Consider the following 20,685-nt stretch of genomic DNA (forward strand, 5'->3'; position numbering starts at 1 on the left):
GTACAAGAATATAACTACTATAATACTTCTATGTACAAGAATATAACTACTATAATACTTCTCCTATGTACATGAATATAACTTCTATAATACTTCTCCTATGTACAAGAATATAACTACTATAATATTGCCCCTATGTACAAGAATATAACTACTATAATACTGCCCCTATGTACAAGAATATAACTACTATAATACTTCTCCTATGTACAAGAATATAACTACTATAATACTGCCCCCTATGTACAAGAATATAACTACTATAATACTGCTCCTACGTACAAGAATATAACTACTATAATACTTCTCCTATGTACAAGAATATAACTACTATAATACTGCCCCCTATGTACAAGAATATAACTACTATAATACTGTTCCTATGTACAAGAATATAACTACTATAATACTGCCCTCTATGTACAAGAATATAACTACTATAGTACTGCCTCTATGTACAGGAATATAACTACTATAATACTGCTTCCTATGTACAAGAATATAACTACTATAATACTGCCCCTATGTACAAGAATATAACTACTATAATACTGCCCCTATGTACAAGAATATAACTACTATAATACTTCTCCTATGTACAAGAATATAACTACTATAACACTGCCCCTATGTACAAGAATATAACTACTATAATACTGCCCCTAAGTACAATAATATAACTACTATAATACTTCTCCTATGTACAAGAATATAGCTACTATAATACTGCCCCCTATGTACAAGAATATAATTACTATAATACTGCCCCCTATGTACAAGAATGTAACTGCTATAATATTGTCTGCTATGTAGAAGAATATAACTACTATAATACTGCTCCTATGTACAAGAATATAACTACTATAATACTTCTCCTATGTACAAGAATATAACTACTATAATACTGCCCCCTATGTACAAGAATATAACTACTATAATACTGCTCCTATGTACAAGAATATAACTACTATAATACTGCCCCCTATGTACAAGAATATAATTACTATAATACTGCCCCTATGTACAAGAATATAACTACTATAATATTGCCTGCTATGTAGAAGAATATAACTGCTATAATACTGCCCCTATATACAAGAATATAACTGCTATAATACTGCCCCTATGAACAAGAATATAACTACTATAATACTGCTCCTATGTATAAGAATATAACTAATATAATACTGCCCCCTATGTACAAGAATATAACTACTATAATACTGCCTCTATATACAAGAATATAACTACTATAATACTGCCTCTATGTACAAGAATATAACTACTATAATACTGCTTCCTCTATACAAGAATATAACTACTATAATACTGCCCCTATGTACAAGAATATAACTACTATAATACTGCCCCCTATGTACAAGAATATAACTGCTATAATACTGCTTCCTCTGTACAAGAATATAACTACTATAATACTGCCCCTATGTACAAGAATATAACTACTATATTACTTCTCCTATGTACAAGAATATAACTACTATAATACTGCCCCATATACAAGAATATAGCTTCTATAATACTGCCCCATATACAAGAATATAACTACTATAATACTGCCCCATATACAAGAATATAACTACTATAATACTGCCCCTATGTACAAGAATATAACTGCTATAATACTGCTCCTATGTACAAGAATATAACTACTATAATACTGCTCCCCTATGTACAAGAATATAACTACTATAATGCTGCTCCTTTGTAGAAGAATATAACTACTATAATACTGCCCCATATGCAAGAATATAACTTCTATAATACTGCCTCTATGTACAAGAATATAACTACTATAATACTGCCTCCTATGTACAAGAATATAACTACTATAATACTGCCCCCTATGTACAAGAATATGACTACTATAATACTTCTCCTATGTACAAGAATATAACTAGTATAATACTGCTCCTATGTACAAGAATATAACTACTATAATACTTCTCCTATGTACAAGAATATAACTACTATAATACTTCTCCTATGTACAAGAATATAACTACTATAATACTGCCCCCTATGTACAAGAATATAACTACTATAATACTGCCCCTATGTACAAGAATATAACTACCATAATACTTCTCCTATGTACAAGAATATAGCTACTATAATACTGCCCCTATGTACAAGAATATAACTACTAAAATACTGCCCCTAAGTACAAGAATATAACTACTATAATACTGCCCCCTATGTACAAGAATATAATTACTATAATACTGCCCCTATGTACAAGAATATAACTACTATAATACTGCCCCTATGTACAAGAATATAACTACTATAATACTTCTCCTATGTACAAGAATATAACTACTATAATACTGCCCCCTATGTACAAGAATATATCTACTATAATACTGCCTCTATGTACAAGAATAAAACTATTATAATACTGCTTCCTATGTACAAGAATATAACTACTATAATACTGCTCCTATGTACAAGAATATAACTACTATAATACTGCTTCCTATGTACAAGAATATAACTACTATAATACTGCCCCCTATGTACAAGAATATAACTACTATAATACTGCTCCTATGTTCAATAATATAACTACTATAATACTGCTCCTATGTAGAAGAATATAACTACTATAATACTGCTCCTATGTAGAAGAATATAACTACTATAATACTGCTCCTATGTAGAAGAATATAACTACTATAATACTGCTCCTATGTACAAGAATATAACTACTATAATACTGCCCCTATGTACAAGAATATAACTACTATAATACTTCTCCTATGTACAAGAATATAACTACTATAATACTGCCCCCTAGGTACAAGAATATAACTACTTTAATACTGCCCCCTAAGTACAAGAATATAACTACTAAAATACTGCCCCTAAGTACAAGAATATAACTACTATAATACTGCCCCCTATGTACAAGAATATAATTACTATAATACTGCCCCTATGTACAAGAATATAACTACTATAATACTGCCTCTATGTACAAGAATAAAACTACTATAATACTGCTTCCTATGTACAAGAATATAACTACTATAATACTGCTCCTATGTACAAGAATATAACTACTATAATACTGCTCCTATGTACAAGAATATAACTACTATAATACTGCCCCCTATGTACAAGAATATAACTACTATAATACTGCTCCTATGTTCAAGAATATAACTACTATAATACTGCTCCTATGTACAAGAATATAACTACTATAATACTGCTCCTATGTAGAAGAATATAACTACTATAATACTGCTCCTATGTAGAAGAATATAACTACTATAATACTGCTCCCTAGGTACAAGAATATAACTACTTTAATACTGACCCCTATGTACAAGAATATAACTACTATAATACTGCTCCTATGTACAAGAATATAACTACTATAATACTGCCCCTATGTACAAGAATACATCTACTATAATGCTGTTCCTATGTACAAGAATATAACTACTATAATACTGCCCCCTATGTACAAGAATATAACTACTATAATACTGACCCCTATGTACAAGAATATAACTACTATAATACTGCCTCTATGTACAAGAATATAACTACTATAATACTGCCTCCTATGTACAAAAATATAACTACTATAATACTGTTCCCTATGTACAAGAATATAACTACTATAATACTTCTCCTATGTACAAGAATATAACTACTATAATACTTCTCCTATGTACATGAATATAACTTCTATAATACTTCTCCTATGTACAAGAATATAACTACTATAATATTGCCCCTATGTACAAAAATATAACTACTATAATACTGTTCCCTATGTACAAGAATATAACTACTATAATACTTCTCCTATGTACAAGAATATAACTACTATAATACTTCTCCTATGTACATGAATATAACTTCTATAATACTTCTCCTATGTACAAGAATATAACTACTATAATATTGCCCCTATGTACAAGAATATAACTACTATAATACTGCCCCTATGTACAAGAATATAACTACTATAATACTTCTCCTATGTACAAGAATATAACTACTATAATACTGCCCCCTATGTACAAGAATATAACTACTATAATACTGCTCCTACGTACAAGAATATAACTACTATAATACTTCTCCTATGTACAAGAATATAACTACTATAATACTGCCCCCTATGTACAAGAATATAACTACTATAATACTGTTCCTATGTACAAGAATATAACTACTATAATACTGCCTCCTATGTACAAGAATATAACTACTATAATACTGCCCCCTATGTACAAGAATATAACTACTATAATACTTCTCCTATGTACAAGAATATAACTACTATAACACTGCCCCTATGTACAAGAATATAACTACTATAATACTGCCCCTAAGTACAATAATATAACTACTATAATACTTCTCCTATGTACAAGAATATAGCTACTATAATACTGCCCCCTATGTACAAGAATATAATTACTATAATACTGCCCCCTATGTACAAGAATATAACTGCTATAATATTGTCTGCTATGTAGAAGAATATAACTACTATAATACTGCTCCTATGTACAAGAATATAACTACTATAATACTGCTCCTATATACAAGAATATAACTACTATAATACTTCTCCTATGTACAAGAATATAACTACTATAATACTGCTCCTATGTACAAGAATATAACTACTATAATACTGCCCCCTATTTACAAGAATATAATTACTATAATACTGCCCCCTATGTACAAGAATATAACTACTATAATATTGCCTGCTATGTAGAAGAATATAACTGCTATAATACTGCCCCTATATACAAGTATATAACTGCTATAATACTGCCCCTATGAACAAGAATAAAACTACTATAATACTGCTCCTATGTATAAGAATATAACTAATATAATACTGCCCCTATGTACAAGAATATAACTACTATAATACTGCTCCTATGTACAAGAATATAACTACTATAATACTGCCCCATATACAAGAATATAACTACTATAATACTGCCCCTATGTACAAGAATATAACTACTATAATACTGCCCCCTATGTACAAGAATATAACTACTATAATACTGCCCCATATATACAAGAATATAGCTACTATAATACTGCCTGCTATGTACAAAAATTTAACTACTATAATACTGCTCCTATGTACAAGAATAGAACTACTATAATACTGCTCCTATGTACAAGAATAGAACTACTATAATACTGCTCCTATGTACAAGAATATAACTACTATAATACTGCCCCTATGTACAAGAATATAACTACTATAATACTGCCCCCTATGTACAAGAATATAACTACTATAATACTGCCTCCTATGTACAAGAATATAACTACTATAATACTGCCCCTATGTACAAGAATATAACTACTATAATACTGCCCCCTATGTACAAGAATATAACTACTATAATACTGCCCCCTATATACAAGAATATAGCTACTATAATACTGCCTGCTATGTACAAAAATTTAACTACTATAATACTGCTCCTATGTACAAGAATAGAACTACTATAATACTTCTCCTATGTACAAGAATATAACTACTATAATACTGCCCCTATGTACAAGAATATAACTACTATAATACTGCTCCTATGTGCAAGAATATAACTACTATAATACTGCCTCCTATGTACAAGAATATAACTACTATAATACTGCCTCCTATGTACAAGAATATAACTACTATAATACTGCCCCCTATGTACAAGAATATAACTACTATAATACTTCTCCTATGTACAAGAATATAACTGCTATAATACTGCCCCTATGTACAAGAATATAACTACTATAATACTGCCCCTAAGTGCAAGAATATAACTACTATAATACTTCTCCTATGTACAAGAATATAGCTACTGTTTTACTGCCCCCTATGTACAAGAATATAATTACTATAATACTGCCCCCTATGTACAAGAATATAGCTACTATAATACTGCCCCCTATGTACAAGAATATAACTACTATAAAACTGCCCCCTATGTACAAGAATATAACTACTATAATACTGCCCCCTATATACAAGAAGATAACTACTATAATACTGCCTCCTATGTACAAAAATTTAACTACTATAATACTGCTCCTATGTACAAGAATATAACTACTATAATACTGCTCCTATGTACAAGAATATAACTACTATAATACTGCCCCTATGTACAAGAATATAACTACTATAATACTGCCCCCTATGTACAAGAATATAACTACTATAATACTGCCCCATATACAAGAATATAACTACTATAATACTGCCTGCTATGTACAAGAAGATAACTACTATAATACTGCCCCTATGTACAAGAATATAACTGCTATAATACTGCTCCTATGTGCAAGAATATAACTACTATAATACTGCCTCCTATGTACAAGAATATAACTACTATAATACTGCCTCCTATGTACAAGAATATAACTACTATAATACTGCCCCCTATGTACAAGAATATAACTACTATAATACTTCTCCTATGTACAAGAATATAACTGCTATAATACTGCCCCTATGTACAAGAATATAACTACTATAATACTGCCCCTAAGTGCAAGAATATAACTACTATAATACTTCTCCTATGTACAAGAATATAGCTACTGTTTTACTGCCCCCTATGTACAAGAATATAATTACTATAATACTGCCCCCTATGTACAAGAATATAACTGCTATAATATTGTCTGCTATGTAGAAGAATATAACTACTATAATACTGCCCCCTATGTACAAAAATATAACTACTATAATACTGCTCCTATGTACAAAAATATAACTACTATAATACTGCTCCTATGTACAAGAATATAACTAATATAATACTTCTCCTATGTACAAGAATATAACTACTATAATACTGCCCCCTATGTACAAGAATATAACTACTATAATGCTGCTCCTATGTACAAGAATATAACTACTATAATACTGCCCCCTATGTACAAGAATATAACTAATATAATACTGCCCCTATGTACAAGAATATAACTATTATAATACTGCCCCTATGTACATCAATATAATTACTATAATACTGCCCCCTATGTACAAGAATATAACTACTATAATATTGCCTGCTATGTAGAAGAATATAACTGCTATAATACTGCCCCTATATACAAGAATATAACTACTATGATACTGCCTGCTATGTACAAGAATATAACTGCTATAATACTGCCCCTACGAACAAGAATATAACTACTATAATACTGCCCCCTATATACAAGAATATAACTACTATAATACTGGTTGCTATGTACAAGAAGATAACTGCTATAATACTGCCCCTATGTACAAGAATATAACTACTATAATACTGCTCCGATGTACAAGAATATAACTACTATAATACTGCCCCCATGTACAAGAATATAACTACTATAAAACTGCCCCCTATGTACAAGAATATAACTACTATAATACTGCCCCCTATATACAAGAAGATAACTACTATAATACTGCCTGCTATGTTCAAAAATATAACTACTATAATACTGCTACTATGTACAAGAATATAACTACTATAATACTGCCCCTATGTACAAGAATATAACTACTATAATACTGCTCCTATGTACAAGAATATAACTACTATAATACTGCTACTATGTACAAGAATGTAACTACTATAATACTGCCACTATGTACAAGAAGATAACTACTATAATACTGCCTGTTATGTACAAGAATATAACTGCTATAATACTGCCCCTATGTACAAGAATATAACTGCTATAATACTGCCCCATAAACAAGAATATAACTACTATAATACTGACCCTATGCACAAGAATATAACTACTATAATACTGCTCCTATGTACAAGAATATAACTACTATAATACTGCCCCCTATGTACAAGAATATAACTACTATAATACTGCCACTATGTACAAGAATATAACTACTATAATACTGCCCCATATACAAGAATATAACTTCTATAATACTGCCCCATATACAAGAATATAACCACTATAATACTGCCCCTATGTACAAGAATATAACTACTATAATACTGCTCCTATGTACAAGAATATAACTACTATAATACTGCTCCTATTTTCAAGAATATAACTACTTTAATACTGCCACCTATGTACTAGAATATAACTACTATAATACTGCCCCATATACAAGAATATAACTACTATAATACTGCCCCGTATACAAGAATATAACTTCTATAATACTGCCCCTATGTACAAGAATATAACTACTATAATACTGCTCCTATGATCAAGAATATAACTACTATAATACTGCTCCCTATGTACAGGAATATAACTGCTATAATACTGCTCCTATGTACAAGAATTTAACTACTATAATACTGCCCCTATATACAAGAATATAACTACTATAATACTGCTCCTATGTACAAGAATATAACTACTATAATACTGCTCCTATGTACAAGAATATGACTACTATAATACTGCCCCCTATGTACAAGAATATGACTACTATAATACTGCCCCCTATGTACAAGAATAAAACTACTATAATACTGCCCCTATGTACAAGAATATAATTACTATAATGCTGCCCCCTATGTATAAGAATATAGCTACTATAATATTGCCTGCTATGTAGAAGAATATAACTGCTATAATACTGCCCCATATACAAGAATATAACTTCTATAATACTGCCCCATATACAAGAATATAACTACTATAATACTGCCCCTATGTACAAGAATATAAGTGCTATAATACTGCTCCTATGTACAAGAATATAACTACTATAATACTGCTCCTATTTTCAAGAATATAACTACTTTAATACTGCCACCTATGTACTAGAATATAACAAGTATAATACTGCCCCATATACAAGAATATAACTACTATAATACTGCCCCATATACAAGAATATAACTTCTATAATACTGCCCCTATGTACAAGAATATAACTACTATAATACTGCTCCTTTGTTCAAGAATATAACTAATATAATACTGCTCCCTATGTACAGAAATATAACTGCTATAATACTGCTCCTATGTACAAGAATATAACTACTATAATACTGCCCCTATATACAAGAATATAACTACTATAATACTGCTCCTTTGTACAAGAATATGACTACTATAATACTGCCCCTATGTACAAGAATATAACTACTATAATACTGCTCCTATGTTCAAGAATATAACTACTATAATACTGCTCCCTATGTACAGGAATATAACTGCTATAATACTGCTCCTATGTACAAGAATATAACTACTATAATTCTGCCCCTATATACAAGAATATAACTACTATAATACTGCTCCTATGTACAAGAATATAACTACTATAATACTGCTCCTATGTACAAGAATATAACTACTATAATACTGCCCCCTATGTACAAGAATATAACTACTATAATACTGCTCCTATGTACAAGAATATAACTACTATAATACTGCCCCCTATGTACAAGAATATAACTAATATAACACTGCCCCTATGTACAAGAATATAAGTATTATAATACTGCCCCTATGTACAAGAATATAATTACTATAATACTGCCCCTATGTACAAGAATATAACTACTATAATACTGCCCCTATATACAAGAATATAACTACTATAATACTGCTCCTTTGTACAAGAATATGACTACTATAATACTGCCCCTATGTACAAGAATATAACTACTATAATACTGCTCCTATGTTCAAGAATATAACTACTATAATACTGCTCCCTATGTACAGGAATATAACTGCTATAATACTGCTCCTATGTACAAGAATATAACTACTATAATACTGCCCCTATATACAAGAATATAACTACTATAATACTGCTCCTATGTACAAGAATATAACTACTATAATACTGCTCCTATGTACAAGAATATAACTACTATAATACTGCCCCCTATGTACAAGAATATAACTACTATAATACTACTCCTATGTATAAGAATATAACTACTATAATACTGCCCCCTATGTACAAGAATATAACTAATATAACACTGCCCCATGTACAAGAATATAACTATTATAATACTGCCCCTATGTACAAGAATATAATTACTATAATGCTGCCCCCTATGTACAAGAATATAACTACTATAATACTGCCTGCTATGTACAAGAATATAACTGCTATAATACTGCCCCTACGAACAAGAATATAACTACTATAATACTGCCCCCTATATACAAGAATATAACTACTATAATACTGCCTGCTATGTATAAGAAGATAACTGCTATAATACTGCCCCTATATACAAGAATATAACTACTATAATACTGCCTGCTATGTACAAGAATATATCTGCTATAATACTGCCCCTACGAACAAGAATATAACTACTATAATACTGCCCCCTATATACAAGAATATAACTACTATAATACTGCCTGCTATGTATAAGAAGATAACTGCTATAATACTGCCCCTATGTACAAGAATATAACTACTATAATACTGCTCCGATGTACAAGAATATAACTACTATAATACTGCCCCCATGTACAAGAATATAACTACTATAAAACTGCCCCCTATGTACAAGAATATAACTACTATAATACTGCCCCCTATATACAAGAAGATAACTACTATAATACTGCCTGTTATGTACAAGAATATAACTGCTATAATACTGCCTGTTATGTACAAGAATATAACTGCTATAATACTGCCCCTATGTACAAGAATATAACTGCTATAATACTGCCCCATATACAAGAATATAACTACTATAATACTGCCCCTATGCACAAGAATATAACTACTATAATACTGCTCCTATGTACAAGAATATAACTACTATAATACTGCCCCTATGTACAAGAGTATAACTACTAGAATACTGCCCCCTATGTACAAGAATATAACTACTATAATACTGCCCCCTATATACAAGAAGATAACTACTATAATACTGCCTGCTATGTACAAGAATATAACTACTATAATACTGCTCCTATGTACAAGAATATAACTACTATAATACTGCCACTATGTACAAGAATATAACTACTATAATACTGCCCCATATACAAGAATATAACTTCTATAATACTGCCCCATATACAAGGATATAACTACTATAATATTGCCCCTATGTATAAGAATATAACTACTATAATACTGCTCCTATGTTCAAGAATATAACTACTTTAATACTGCCACCTATGTACAAGAATATAACTACTATAATACTGCCCCATATACAAGAATATAACTACTATAATACTGCCCCTATGTACAAGAATATAACTACTATAATACTGCCCCTATGTACAAGAATATAACTACTATAATACTGCTCCTATGTTCAAGAATATAACTACTATAATACTGCTCCCTATGTACAGGAATATAACTGCTATAATACTGCTCCTATGTACAAGAATATAACTACTATAATACTGCTCCTATGTACAAGAATATAACTACTATAATACTGCCCCCTATGTACAAGAATATAACTACTATAATACTGCTCCTATGTACAAGAATATAACTACTATAATACTGCCCCCTATGTACAAGAATATAACTAATATAACACTGCCCCTATGTACAAGAATATAAGTATTATAATACTGCCCCTATGTACAAGAATATAATTACTATAATACTGCCCCTATGTACAAGAATATAACTACTATAATACTGCCTCCTATGTTCAAGAATATAACTACTATAATACTGCTCCCTATGTACAGGAATATAACTGCTATAATACTGCTCCTATGTACAAGAATATAACTACTATAATACTGCCCCTATATACAAGAATATAACTACTATAATACTACTCCTATGTACAAGAATATAACTACTATAATACTGCTCCTATGTACAAGAATATAACTACTATAATACTGCCCCCTATGTACAAGAATATAACTACTATAATACTGCTCCTATGTATAAGAATATAACTACTATAATTCTGCCCCCTATGTACAAGAATATAACTAATATAACACTGCCCCTATGTACAAGAATATAACTATTATAATACTGCCCCTATGTACAAGAATATATTTACTATAATGCTGCCCCCTATGTACAAGAATATAACTACTATAATACTGCCTGCTATGTACAAGAATATAACTGCTATAACACTGCCCCTACGAACAAGAATATAACTACTATAATACTGCCCCCTATATACAAGAATATAACTACTATAATACTGCCTGCTATGTGTAAGAAGATAACTGCTATAATACTGCCCCTATATACAAGAATATAACTACTATAATACTGCCTGCTATGTACAAGAATATAACTGCTATAATACTGCCCCTACGAACAAGAATATAACTACTATAATACTGCCCCCTATATACAAGAATATAACTGCTATAATACTGCCTGCTATGTATAAGAAGATAACTGCTATAATACTGCCCCTATGTACAAGAATATAACTACTATAATACTGCTCCGATGTACAGGAATATAACTACTATAATACTGCCCCCATGTACAAGAATATAGCTACTATAAAACTGCCCCCTATGTACAAGAATATAACTACTATAATACTGCCCCCTATATACAAGAAGATAACTACTATAATACTGCCACTATGTACAAGAAGATAACTACTATAATACTGCCACTATGTACAAGAAGATAACTACTATAATACTGCCTGTTATGTACAAGAATATAACTGCTATAATACTGCCCCTATGTACAAGAATATAACTGCTATAATACTGCCCCATATACAAGAATATAACTACTATAATACTGCCCCTATGCACAAGAATATAACTACTATAATACTGCTCCTATGTACAAGAATATAACTACTATAATACTGCCCCTATGTACAAGAGTATAACTACTAGAATACTGCCCCCTATGTACAAGAATATAACTACTATAATACTGCCCCCTATATACAAGAAGATAACTACTATAATACTGCCTGCTATGTACAAGAATATAACTACTATAATACTGCTCCTATGTACAAGAATATAACTACTATAATACTGCCACTATGTACAAGAATATAACTACTATAATACTGCCCCATATACAAGAATATAACTTCTATAATACTGCCCCATATACAAGGATATAACTACTATAATATTGCCCCTATGTACAAGAATATAACTACTATAATACTGCTCCTATGTTCAAGAATATAACTACTTTAATACTGCCACCTATGTACAAGAATATAACTACTATAATACTGCCCCATATACAAGAATATAACTACTATAATACTGCCCCTATGTACAAGAATATAACTACTATAATACTGCCCCTATGTACAAGAATATAACTACTATAATACTGCTCCTATGTTCAAGAATATAACTACTATAATACTGCTCCCTATGTACAGGAATATAACTGCTATAATACTGCTCCTATGTACAAGAATATAACTACTATAATACTGCTCCTATGTACAAGAATATAACTACTATAATACTGCTCCTATGTACAAGAATATAACTACTATAATACTGCCACTATGTACAAGAATATAACTACTATAATACTGCCCCATATATAAGAATATAACTTCTATAATACTGCCCCATATACAAGAATATAACTACTATAATACTGCCCCTATGTACAAGAATATAACTACTATAATACTGCTCCTATGTTCAAGAATATAAATACTATAATACTGCTCCCCTATGTACAAGAATATAACTACTATAATACTGCCCCCTATGTACAAGAATATAACTGCTATAACACTGCCCTTTATGTACAAGAATATAACTACTATAATAATGCCCCCTATATACAAGAATATAACTACTATAATACTGCTCCTATGTACAAGAATATAACTACTATAATACTGCCCCTATGTACAAGAATATAACTACTATAATACTGCTCCTATGTTCAAGAATATAAATACTATAATACTGCTCCCCTATGTACAAGAATATAACTACTATAATACTGCCCCCTATGTACAAGAATATAACTGCTATAACACTGCCCTCTATGTACAAGAATATAACTACTATAATAATGCCCCCTATATACAAGAATATAACTACTATAATACTGCTCCTATGTACAAGAATATAACTACTATAATACTGCCCCCTATGTACAAGAATATAACTGCTATAATACTGCCCTCTATGTACAAGAATATAACTACTATAATAATGCCCCCTTTATACAAGAATATAACTGCTATAATACTGCTCCCTATGTACAAGAATATAACTACTATAATACTGCTCCTATGTACAAGAATATAACTGCTATAATACTGCCCTCTATGTACAAGAATATAACTACTATAATACTGCCCCCTATGTACAAGAATATAACTACTATAATACTGCCCCTATGTACAAGAATATAACTACTATAATACTGCCCCTATGTACAAGAATATAACTACTATAATACTGCCCCCTATGTACAAGAATATAACTACTATAATACTGCTCTTATGTCCAAGAATATAACTACTATAATACTGCTCTTATGTACAAGAATATAACTACTATAATACTGCCCCCTATGTACAAGAATATAACTGCTATAATACTGCCCTCTATGTACAAGAATATAACCACTATAATACTGCTCCCTATGTACAAGAATATAACTACTATAATACTGCCTCTATGTACAAGAATATAACTACTATAATACTGCCCCATATACAAGAATATAACTACTATAATACTGCCCCTATGTACAAGAATATAACTACTATAATACTGCCCCTATGTACAAGAATATAACTACTATAATACTGCTCCTATGTTCAAGAATATAACTACTATAATACTGCTCCCTATGTACAGGAATATAACTGCTATAATACTGCTCCTATGTACAAGAATATAACTACTATAATACTGCCCCTATATACAAGAATATAACTACTATAATACTGCTCCTATGTACAAGAATATAACTACTATAATACTGCTCCTATGTACAAGAATATAACTACTAGAATACTGCCACTATGTACAAGAATATAACTACTATAATACTGCCCCATATATAAGAATATAACTTCTATAATACTGCCCCATATACAAGAATATAACTACTATAATACTGCCCCTATGTACAAGAATATAACTACTATAATACTGCTCCTATGTTCAAGAATATAAATACTATAATACTGCTCCCCTATGTACAAGAATATAACTACTATAATACTGCTCCTATGTACAAGAATATAACTACTATAATACTGCCCCCTATGTACAAGAATATAACTGCTATAACACTGCCCTCTATGTACAAGAATATAACTACTATAATAATGCCCCCTATATACAAGAATATAACTACTATAATACTGCTCCTATGTACAAGAATATAACTACTATAATACTGCCCCCTATGTACAAGAATATAACTGCTATAATACTGCCCTCTATGTACAAGAATATAACTACTATAATAATGCCCCCTATATACAAGAATATAACTGCTATAATACTGCTCCCTATGTACAAGAATATAACTACTATAATACTGCTCCTATGTACAAGAATATAACTGCTATAATACTGCCCTCTATGTACAAGAATATAACTACTATAATACTGCCCCCTATGTACAAGAATATAACTACTATAATACTGCCCCTATGTACAAGAATATAACTACTATAATACTGCCCCTATGTATAAGAATATAACTACTATAATGCTGCCCCCTATGTACAAGAATATAACTACTATAATACTGCTCTTATGTACAAGAATATAACTACTATAATACTGCTCTTATGTACAAGAATATAACTACTATAATACTGCCCCCTATGTACAAGAATATAACTACTATAATACTGCTCTTATGTACAAGAATATAACTACTATAATACTGCTCTTATGTACAAGAATATAAGTACTATAATACTGCCCCCTATGTACAAGAATATAACTGCTATAATACTGCTCCTATGTACAAGAATATAACTACTATAATACTGCCCTCTATGTACAAGAATATAACTACTATAATAATGCCCCCTATATACAAGAATATAACCACTATAATACTGCTCCCTATGTACAAGAATATAACTACTATAATACTACCCCTATGTACAAGAATATAACTACTATAATACTGCTCCTATGTACAAGAATATAACTACTATAATACTGCTCCCTATGTACAAGAATATAACTACTATAATACTGCTCCCTATGTACAAGAATATAACTACTATAATACTGTCCCCTATGTACAAGAATATAACTACTATAATACTGCCCTCTATGTACAAGAATATAACTACTATAATACTGCCCCCTATGTACAAGAATATAACTACTATAATACTGCTCCTATGTACAAGAATATAACTACTATAATACTGCTCCCTATGTACAAGAATATAACTACTATAATACTGCTCCCTATGTACAAGAATATAACTACTATAATACTGCCCCCTATGTACAAGAATATAACTACTATAATACTGCTCTCTATGTACAAGAATATAACTACTATAATACTGCTCCTATGTACAAGAATATAACTACTATAATACTGCTCCCTATGTACAAGAATATAACTACTATAATACTGCTCCCTATGTACAAGAATATAACTACTATAATACTGTCCCCTATGTACAAGAATATAACTACTATAATACTGCCCTCTATGTACAAGAATATAACTACTATAATACTGCCCTCTATGTACAAGAATATAACTACTATAATACTGCTCTCTATGTACAAGAATATAACTACTATAATACTGCTCCTATGTACAAGAATATAACTACTATAATACTGTCCCTATGTACAAGAATATAACTACCATGATACTGCTCCTATGTACAAGAATATAACTACTATAATACTGCTCCTATGTACAAGAATATAACTACTGTAATACTGCCCCTATGTACAAGAATATAACTACTATAATACTGCTCCTATGTACAAGAATATAACTACTATAATACTGCCCCCTATGTACAAGAATATAACTACTATAATACTGCTCCCTATGTACAAGAATATAACTACTATAATACTGCTCCCTATGTACAAGAATATAACTACTATAATACTGTCCCCTATGTACAAGAATATAACTACTATAATACTGCCCTCTATGTACAAGAATATAACTACTATAATACTGCCCTCTATGTACAAGAATATAACTACTATAATACTGCTCCTATGTACAAGAATATAACTACTATAATACTGCTCCTATGTACAAGAATATAACTACTATAATACTGCTCCTATGTACAAGAATATAACTACTATAATACTGCTCCCTATGTACAAGAATATAACTACTATAATACTGCTCCCTATGTACAAGAATATAACTACTATAATACTGTCCCCTATGTACAAGAATATAACTACTATAATACTGCCCTCTATGTACAAGAATATAACTACTATAATACTGCCCTCTATGTACAAGAATATAACTACTATAATACTGCTCTCTATGTACAAGAATATAACTACTATAATACTGCTCCTATGTACAAGAATATAACTACTATAATACTGTCCCCTATGTACAAGAATATAACTACTATAATACTGCCCTCTATGTACAAGAATATAACTACTATAATACTGCCCTCTATGTACAAGAATATAACTACTATAATACTGCTCCTATGTACAAGAATATAACTACTATAATACTGCTCCTATGTACAAGAATATAACTACTATAATACTGCTCCTATGTACAAGAATATAACTACTATAATACTGCTCCCTATGTACAAGAATATAACTACTATAATACTGCTCCCTATGTACAAGAATATAACTACTATAATACTGTCCCCTATGTACAAGAATATAACTACTATAATACTGCCCTCTATGTACAAGAATATAACTACTATAATACTGCCCTCTATGTACAAGAATATAACTACTATAATACTGCTCTCTATGTACAAGAATATAACTACTATAATACTGCTCCTATGTACAAGAATATAACTACTATAATACTGTCCCTATGTACAAGAATATAACTACCATGATACTGCTCCTATGTACAAGAATATAACTACTATAATACTGCTCCTATGTACAAGAATATAACTACTATAATACTGCCCCTATGTACAAGAATATAACTACTATAATACTGCTCCTATGTACAAGAATATAACTACTATAATACTGCCCCTATGTACAAGAATATAACTACTATAATACTGTCCCTATGTACAAGAATATAACTACTATAATACTGCTCCTATGTACAAGAATATAACTACTATAATACTGCTCCTATGTACAAGAATATAACTACTATAATACTGCCCCCTATGTACAAGAATATAACTACTATAATACTGCTCTTCATGGTTTCCTGGGTAGAGATGATATAATGAAGTCAGTATCTGTAGGTTTTTTGACAGAAGACGCTTTTTCTTTCTTAGTTTTATACCTTTATTTTATAAGACCCTGCTGGATTGGGTTATCTGTGATCAGGGGGTCACTTACTTTTATGTGCATGGATCCCGGCCTCGCCGTTGGTTCTCTGCACTCTGCAGTGCATTTTGGCTTTTTATGGAAGCGTGGCCCCGGCTCATCTCCCGCCATCACTGTCCTTATTTGGGTAAAGTTTTGGAAAGTTCCCCCTCACCGTGGACATTCAGCATGACGGAGCCGCGCTCTGGACGGCAGCCAGGCGCGTTATTAGGGGCAGCTCCCAGTGTTAACCCTTCCTGTCCTGCAGAGCCTCCCCGGCCGGTGCTGGAGGATGTTGGGCAGTGTCTCGGGCTTTATCACACGGACGCTCTGCAGGACAAAAATATAAAGGGGGTTTATAGCGGAGAGGATGGTGACAGCTGCTACGCGTGCACTTTTGTCCGTGGTTGTCACCTTTTCTGGACATTCCCTGCTTCTGCATTTCTGTTTGGTCACCCCTTCTACTTCGAATCTGTGACCTCCATCTTTTCCTGATCGTGTCTGATGATTTTTGTGTTTCCTCCTAGGGTCAGTGATGAGAAGGACGCGCGCGGCTATCTACAGGCCTTGGCCTCCAAGATGACGGAGGAGCTGGAGACTCTGAGGAATTCTAGCCTCGGAGCCAGAGCCACAGTAAGAGACGTTCTGATGTTGTCACTGGTCACATGACTCCAGGGGGGCCGCCAGTAATGGCATCACTGGTCACATGACTCCAGGGAGTGCCGCCAGTAATGGCATCACTGGTCACATGACTCCAGGGAGGGCCGCCTGTAATGGCATCACTGGTCACATGACTCCAGGTAGGGCCGCCTGTAATGACATCACTGGTCACATGACTCCAGGGAGGGCCGCCTGTAATGGCATCACTGGTCACATGACTCCAGGTAGGGCCGCCTGTAATGACATCACTGGTCACATGACTCCAGGGAGGGCCGCCTGTAATGACATCACTGGTCACATGACTCCAGGGAGGGCCGCCTGTAATGACATCACTGGTCACATGACTCCAGGGGTGCCGCCAGTAATGGCATCACTGGTCACATGACTCCAGGGAGTGCCGCCAGTAATGGCATCACTGGTCACATGACTCCAGGGAGGGCCGCCTGTAATGGCATCACTGGTCACATGACTCCAGGTAGGGCCGCCTGTAATGACATCACTGGTCACATGACTCCAGGGAGTGCCGCCAGTAATGGCATCACTGGTCACATGACTCCAGGTAGGGCCGCCTGTAATGACATCACTGGTCACATGACTCCAGGGAGGGCCGCCTGTAATGACATCACTGGTCACATGACTCCAGGGAGGGCCGCCAGTAATGGCATCACTGGTCACATGACTCCAGGGAGGGCCGCCAGTAATGGCATCACTGGTCACATGACTCCAGGGAGGGCCGCCAGTAATGGCATCACTGGTCACATGACTCCAGGGAGGGCCGCCTGTAATGACATCACTGGTCACATGACTCCAGGGGGGCCTCCAATTATGACATCACTGGTCACCTGACTCCAGGGAGGGCCGCCAGTAATGGCATCACTAGTCACATGACTCCAGGGAGGGCCGCCAGTAATGACATCACTGGTCACATGGCAGCTTCTTCTGGCAGTTAGTGTAATCATTAATCTGCCTCAGTGCCCCCATGACAGTCCAGTGCCCCCATGACAGTGCTCTCTGCTTCCATTGCAGGACATGCCTTGGAAAATGCGACGTCTTGCCAAGCTGGATATGTCGGCCAGGCTGGAGCTGCAGTCCGCACTGGACGCTGAGATCCGCGCCAAGCAAACCATCCAGGAGGAGCTGAATAAGGCGAAGGCGGCCATTATTGCCAGTGAATGGTGCGTGCTCCATTCCCCGCTCCATGTTTTCCCCCGGCACTGTTGAGGGTTTTCCCTCAGGTCACACTTCTGCCTCCTGGAGAGACGGCTCTGGTCTTACACCTCCGCCATGGTTGCATCTCATAGTCACATGGTGTAATGTCACCATCTAGTGGCCGTTTCTGCACATGCAGCTCACAAGTTTATTCATTTATTTTTTGTCAGTAAACTTCAGGAATCTGAAAAGAAGAACCAGGATCTCGTGACGGAGATTGAGAAACTCAAATGGGAAACTGAGGAATTCAGATCAGAAAAAGGTAACGACTCGGGTCCGAAACATAGGTGGGAAAATTAGTGTCGTCTGCAATAACGAACTTTCCCGCCA

The 20,685-nt window shown here is 33.0% G+C and overlaps 1 protein-coding gene across 6 annotated transcripts in view; it reads left to right on the plus strand.

The window, feature by feature from the left end:
- Positions 1 to 20,685, plus strand: part of CDC42BPA (CDC42 binding protein kinase alpha) — a 140,177-nt gene that overhangs the window by 91,385 nt on the left and 28,107 nt on the right. For all 6 annotated transcript variants that reach the window (XM_073671827.1, XM_073671830.1, XM_073671828.1 and 3 more), the window contains 3 exons: positions 19,014 to 19,119; positions 20,173 to 20,321; positions 20,526 to 20,617. In XM_073671827.1, the coding sequence (XP_073527928.1) occupies positions 19,014 to 19,119; positions 20,173 to 20,321; positions 20,526 to 20,617 (347 nt within the window). The remainder of the gene's footprint in view (positions 1 to 19,013; positions 19,120 to 20,172; positions 20,322 to 20,525; positions 20,618 to 20,685) is intronic.

Source organism: Phyllobates terribilis, unplaced genomic scaffold (genome assembly GCF_046119375.1).
Source record: "Phyllobates terribilis strain yellow unplaced genomic scaffold, ASM4611937v1 Scaffold_3__8_contigs__length_932513732, whole genome shotgun sequence".
Lineage (NCBI taxonomy): Eukaryota > Metazoa > Chordata > Amphibia > Anura > Dendrobatidae > Phyllobates > Phyllobates terribilis.